At 41.6% G+C, this 6,906-nt stretch overlaps 1 protein-coding gene across 1 annotated transcript; it reads right to left on the reverse strand.

The window, feature by feature from the left end:
* Positions 1 to 3,179: 3,179 nt before the first annotated feature.
* Positions 3,180 to 3,905, reverse strand: CLDN25 (claudin 25). Its single transcript, XM_006912801.2, has one exon. It carries the CDS (start codon positions 3,903 to 3,905, stop codon positions 3,216 to 3,218), a length of 690 nt encoding a protein of 229 aa, XP_006912863.1. The 3' UTR covers positions 3,180 to 3,215.
* Between the last annotated feature and the right edge of the window lie 3,001 nt (positions 3,906 to 6,906).

The raw sequence follows: 6,906 nt of genomic DNA on the forward strand, positions 1-6,906 counted from the left end.
CAGCAGGACTGGGCCAGTAGTCTCGGCAGATCAGCAAAGGTAGGATGGGTGTATTTTGGGTACCAGTCTTCCTTCCTGGGAATAATTCCCATCTATGAGTGGTTCCCTTGAGGTTCATCTCCACCCCATTCCTCACAGGAAATGGTAAGGAACATCACAGTACTCCAAACTGTTGTGAATTCCCTTTCAGGAATCCTCCCTAATGAATCTCTGTGCTTCTCTTATGTAGGCTATTTTGTGTAAAGAGTGGCCACTTTGGCTACTTCTTAACCACAATGTTTTGAGCCCTTGTCCTTAGATTATGACTCATATATCACCCAAGAGGACTTGGCTTTGAGGCTCTATTCAAAATCCTAGGCAACAGAAGAGTCCATTTCACCTCCTATAAATGTGGGTGAGGTGCAAGAAAAATGACTGGCTTAAACAAATAAATCTATCAATTAGTAGAGTGAAAAATGGACTCAACTTCTTTCAGTTCCATATTAGAGGCCTGTGACTCCAAACTTTCCTAACTCTTGACTTTCTTACTCTTCTGACTCTGGCTGCTAAGACGCATCTCCTGTCCATAAGCCCATTAAACCATTCCTGACTTCCTCCCATCCCAAAATGTGTCTAGCCCACATTGGGGTCCCATAAGACTTTTTCCAAGAGCTAGTCTCAGATGCTTAGAAGGGTAACAGATGGATATTTTAATAGGAACCTTCTGGAATGCTTTATCTGCTTATGGTGAAATTTTCAGATCCAAAGACAGACTGGTGGAAAAGATAGCACTGAATGCATCATATTCTAACCACATCAAATTTGATGAGTCCGTGAGTTATTTTCTTACAATGGCGTGCATACAATAAAAGCTTTTGACTTGAAATATTGATGTCCCTTTGTGTTTCTAATACATATGACAACACACTTTTCCATGTGTAACCACAATAAAGAAATGTTTTTAATGTTAGAATAATTTGCCACAAATGTATGAGAAAAGACTGAGTTGAACCTAAGACTTTATTAGTTCTATTTTTATTTCTCATTTTCCCTGCAAAGCAGGTAGATAAAAAACGGTGGCTGTTTTAGGTGAAAAGCATCTTCTTTCACAGACTCTCTCTGAAAGTGGATTCTGGCCAGCATGCAAATCATTTCTTTCTGGGGATGACATAAATTATTGGCCACTGGGAATCAATCAATAGTTCCTGCTCCACCCCTATTTAAAAAATGCCTTTGTGTCCTTTGTAAGGAGAGTTAGACAATTTTCTTAATAAATCTTTAGTTTGTGGGGGGAGGGTTCCCCCAGAAGCAGCCATAATCAATGCTGATGAAAAATATCAGCACCTGCAAACGTAGAATTAAGGATGAGGGCTGCAAGCCACCAGCAGGCACAGGTGAGCCACCTGGCAACAAAAACCCTGTTTAGACCTCAACAAAAGCTCAGAGGACAAGATTCTTTTTGTAGGTCTTTGGTTTTTCCTTCTGCTGATTTTTCCTTTGGTCTGGTGGATTGTCTTGACAACCCATCCCCATGAAGCAATAGGATTGGTGATAAAAGACTGACATAGAATCAAAACCCTGGATTCAAGTCCTGGCCAGCTAATTACTCGCTGTGGGCACATTGCCTAAATTCTCTGAATATCAATTTCCTCATTAGCAAAACATAATGTCTTTATCTCAACCTCAAAAAAAACCTCATGATGCATTAAATAAGTCTACGCAAATAAAAATATGTGGAAGTTCTTTGTGAACTCTTAAACCCTACCCAATTGTGTGACAGGGAAATTGCATAGGGACAAGGTATTAGAAAAGGGAAGGCAGACTACTGCTGCAGCCATCGGGGGGCTGAGCTTCTATTCCTGGCCACTCGCTTGGCTTCCTGTAGTTCTAAGAATAGAGACAACTTCCTCAATTCAACCTACAGGCCCTGCAAGATCTGGCTCCTTCCTAACTCACCAGCTTTGCCATATACATTTTTTCTCTTCCTTGTGTAGAACTGTGCAAGGTGTCCGAGCAAGCAGCACAGCTTCACCTGAGCTGGCAAAGCGCAGCGCCTGTGTGGGGAGGGAGGAGTTCTGCAAGCAATCCAGCAGGCCTCCGAACTGGGAGAAGTCACCTATTTGGGGACATTTGGGAGCTATCATCCTGAGTTGTGGGATTGTCAACAAGGTCAATGATGGCTCTTTTTCATTCAATTAAGGGAGTAGGGCACAGATGGTACAGAGAGGAACAGTGTGAATAGTGTAGGGTGGTTTCTGTTAACAGGTTTATGAGTAAGCATGAGGCTCCTCCTCAGGACCTGCAGAAATGCCTGAGGAAGACTTGGGTGCTGGGGTGAAGAATGGGGAAGCGGACATCAGGCAGAGAGTCTGTAGGTACAGGTGGGACAAGCAAAAGAACTTGGGTCACTATTGTAGCCACAGCTTAGGGTAGGTCTGCTGACACTTGGGTTAAAATTTAAGGGATTGATATCATTTTGCATGTGGTAAAAAAACATTTCTGAGCTGATAATTCTCTGCACATACATGCCCATATCAGGCAGTTCTTGGGCACAGCCCCTCTGGTAACCAATAGGTCCTGGTTTGCCCTGGATTTTCTCAGTTTTCATATTCTGGGCAAAACAGGATGGTTGATCAACTTACCACTCATTCTATTTCTTACCTTCACACTGGTGAGACAAGCAGACCACTCATAGCCTCATAACATAGCAGAAACAAGACCATATCTTCCCTTTGGGATATTTAGAATCTACAAAACAGCAAAGATATAGTGCAAAGCTCTTTTTTAAATTGTGCACCTGAGGCTGAAAATGCACACAAGGAGGGCTCCTATCCTAAGATGCTATTCTAGGCCAATAATTCATTTTCATTTACCAAGGCATATTCTTTAGCTTTTCTATCTATATATACAGTGACTATTCACATTAGATTTTCTATGATGGGTGTAACTTTTAAATATATTTTCCTTATTAATAAAAAATCAAGTATATAATTAATGTTATGAGTTCAAAAGCATTTTATAGAAATAAGATCTAAAGCAGACAAACGTGTTTGGTAGAAACTTTGCCTTGATTTGTCATTCTGAACTTAGGATCACTATGTCATGAAGATAGTCCAATCTTTCACATGGGAGAGTGACCCCCAAACAAGCAAACAAATACAAAATTATGAAGGGTAAGGAAGGGAAAAGATTCTACTGATTCCTTTATTCCAGAGATTCCTTGGCAGAAGCTAGTCCTAGATGAACAGGTTTCTAGATCTTGGTATTTGCTGGAAGGAGCCATCAGACTCTTCTGCTGGAGCACAGGATGATGGGGCTGTAGGACTAGACATCCAGGGAGAGGGCACATCTTCTTTCCCCAGGCAAGCTGAGAAGCTGAGGAGTAACCCACCAAGAGCCAGGAAAATACCAGCAGCCCAGCCCAGGTAGAGGACATCTCCAAACTCCCACCGAGGCACAATCTCGGGGATGCTGACATCCCAGAAGTCTTGAATTGTGGTGTAGGCCACCCAGGAGACTGGAAAGAGGGTAGTGGCTGAAGCTAATGCCTCCAAAGTCCCTCCCAGGATGCAGAGCCACCTCTTAAATGCCCATCTGATCCTGTGAAACTGGCAGCATTCCGACCCCAAGCCAGAGAGCAGAAGTCCCAATAATCCCAGCCCATGGGAGGCCACCATGAGGATGCGGGATACCTGGAGCTCCTGGGGCAGAGATAAGAAAGATTCGAAGGCCTGGCACACAGTGGCAACTTCCTCCTGATTCACGCAGACCTCCCAAAGGCCCATGATCCAGGTCTCCATTTCATTCAGTTCCAGATTGAGCGTCTTCCACTGGGGCAGGGCGGTGGTGACACATGAACAGACCCAGCCAAGGAGGGATAGGAGCAGTCCCCCGAACTGGGCTTTCCCCTGGAAACTCCAGGCCATGGTTGCTTCCACCACAGAGAAAGGAAAAGAAGGACAAGTGGCTCACTGACTGGTTAGCAGGGAGTACTTTTGGGGGTGTTGAGTGGAAAGTTTTTTGCATTTGGAGAGGATTCCTGTTTCAGTTTTCTAGGTAGCAGCTGAGGCAGGTGCCAGGAACTCGGCAGTGTTTGGGTTTAGGGGGAGTGCCCAAGATTAGATATGGGTGTGGATTCTGGGGGAGGGTCCCATGAGAGGCAAAAAAGCCAGACAGTAAGCCATCAATACATATGTGATGAGTTAAGTTCATAAAGTTAAAATCACTCTCCAGTTCCAAGATAACAAGAGTGAAGTCCTGAAAGTATATGTTGATGTGATGTCTCTGGAGGGCAACAAGACTTCATAGTTCATATTTTAAATATATGCATACCCTACCTCCATGAGTTTAACCTAATTTATTGTGAGTATATACAAGGATTTATGAAAATGTCCATCGAAATATTATCAATAATTGCACATTTTGGTTAATACTAGGCAACCATTTTAAAATGATGTAGAAAAAAATGTTAATGATGTGAAAAATGTGTTTAAGTGAGAAAAGCAGGTGACCAAATAGCATATAGAATATAATTTCATTTTCATAAAAAGTACATATATGTATATGTACATTTATGTATGTATATATCTATATCTGTATCTATACATATATACCACAAATGTTAACCATGGTTATTTAGTAAAAGAATTATGGGTAGTTTTTATTTCCTTATTTGTGCTTATCTATACATCTTATAAATTATATAAATTTTTCACTTAGTATTTTTGTAAGCAGAAAAAAGAAGAAAATTCCAAGGATCCCATCCAGATCCAGAATATACCAGAAGGGAAGGGCTGTGTCTCCAGTCTCCTACTGCTGCTTGGACAGCAACTATAAATAGATGGTAGTCATACCAGTTTCCATCCTTTATTTGTTGCTGCTGTTAAGAGGCAGGTTCTGACAAGAAAGAAAATAATTTGCATTTACTGAGTGTCAGACTTTGCTTAGATGCTACATCCTTACCTAATTTTCACACCACGATTATAAGATACGTGCTAGGTAACTTTGCCAAGGTCCCCAGTTGGTAAGCGACAGATCCAACTTCTGAACCAGGTGGCTTAGACTGTGACATTTCACGTTCTTGTCTCCAGGCTGAAACAGTGACTCCTCCTGCAGTGGCATCTGCACACTGGTGACACAGCACATAGGTGAGGGTTACTCTTTATGGCAAAACAGAAGAAAATTGAGATTTTTTATACTGAAGACAGAAACATTGACCAACACATTTCCTTTTTCATATTTTAACCTATTGATTACCCTGTGGTACACTAGGAGGTGAAAGTAGAGGTGTGGTAAAGTTAGCAAGGAAAAAGCAGTATCCCAACTTTATCCGAATGATGTCTCAGCACCTAAGCAGCCAGATTAGATTGTCAGTGGTATGGAGGTAGAGGAAGGCAAGCAGAATCATCAGGAATACTTTTTTTTCTTTTGTTTCATTACAGGAAAGTTTCAAACATACATAAAAGTAGAGCAAATGCTACAAAGAAATCTCATGTCCCATCACCCAGCTTTAAAAATTATCTACTCATACCAATCTTGTTTCATCCATACCTATACCTACTCCCTTTGTCCCTCCCTTCGTACTACTTTGAAGCCAATGAACGCTCTTTCAAAATGTAATTATAACAACCAAATGTTCTAATTAATATGATGGCAAAATATTATACATCTCTGGAAAACACTGTCTGCTTGTACTGTATCCATCCAGATTTGTGTTTGATATATTCTTTCTGCATACAAGAGCAGACATGTGTCAGCCATGATAGGTCAGAGGAGTCCTTTGCCACACATGTGTCAGCCATGATAGGTCAGAGGAGTCCTTTTCCAACATTGCTCCTTATTGCCTCACCTTTTTTCAGAGCCATTTCTTGATGATTTGTGAAAATCTCTGTGTGGAGACATATAAACCACGATAAGTATGAACTATGAAGGAGGTCAGGTTAGTGAGGGAAAATGAAACCTATTCATTTACTAATTTCTTTTTATTTATTCAAGTATCCATTCATGCCTGCATGCATTGACTGTAAGGAGCAATCCCACTCCATTCTGGATGCTCTTTCTTTTCCTTCCTCAGCCTAACTCTGGCTTTTCCCTGTCTTTTCCTGGATCCTTAAGAAATAGTCGTTAGCGTATCCAGTGGCCTTTCTGCACAGGGAGAGGCAGAGCTTCTGTAGTTGTGTTTGTGAGAATGCATGGATCTCTTTCCTGCAAGAAGATCCCAGAACCTCAACCTCAATGTAGCACCTCTTTCCATTCTCACTTCAGATTTCTTCCTACTGTGAAACCTCCCTGATTCAATCAGTAACTGAGGGGGGCCTCCCGCTCTGTCCTTTACACCTTCCTCAGAGGTGGATTAAGCTTTAGGGCTTGTTAGTTGCACAGGCCTCTTCCAAGGCCTACACCTAATTTTGTATTTGTACCTTATATTCTTTTCTTTAGAGTCCTACCCCAACCTGCACCCCAGCAGCTGTATAAGATTTAGGTCTCACCCAATCTGGATCCCTCTCTCATATATCTCCAAAATAGTAATGATCATATTTTCCCAGAATTATTTATTCCCAGCCTAGCACAGTGTCTATCGTATAGTAATTGCTCAATAAATACCTTTCTCTAGGGGCATATATTGTTATTGGTAGCATTTAGAATTCAAATTAAGGCTGACAGGTCTACCAAACAGAAGTCGACTTGGTTTTCTAGGGAGGGGAACTCCCTGGGCTGTTATGGCTGTCCTTTGTGCTTCCTGTCTCAATCCCAGTTTCATTTCCTTTGCTCGTGTCCTAGGAAGCTGTCCTTGCCTCATTAGGATAAGCAGATTGTCTCACAGAAACTTAAAAGTGGCAAGGACCTTAGGGTCAGCATCTACTTGGGGTCAACCCTCACAAGTTACTTTTTAAATTTTAAGGATAACATTTTAATTAAAGCAGTATA

This window comes from Pteropus alecto, unplaced genomic scaffold (assembly GCF_000325575.1).
Source record: "Pteropus alecto unplaced genomic scaffold, ASM32557v1 scaffold224, whole genome shotgun sequence".
NCBI lineage: Eukaryota > Metazoa > Chordata > Mammalia > Chiroptera > Pteropodidae > Pteropus > Pteropus alecto.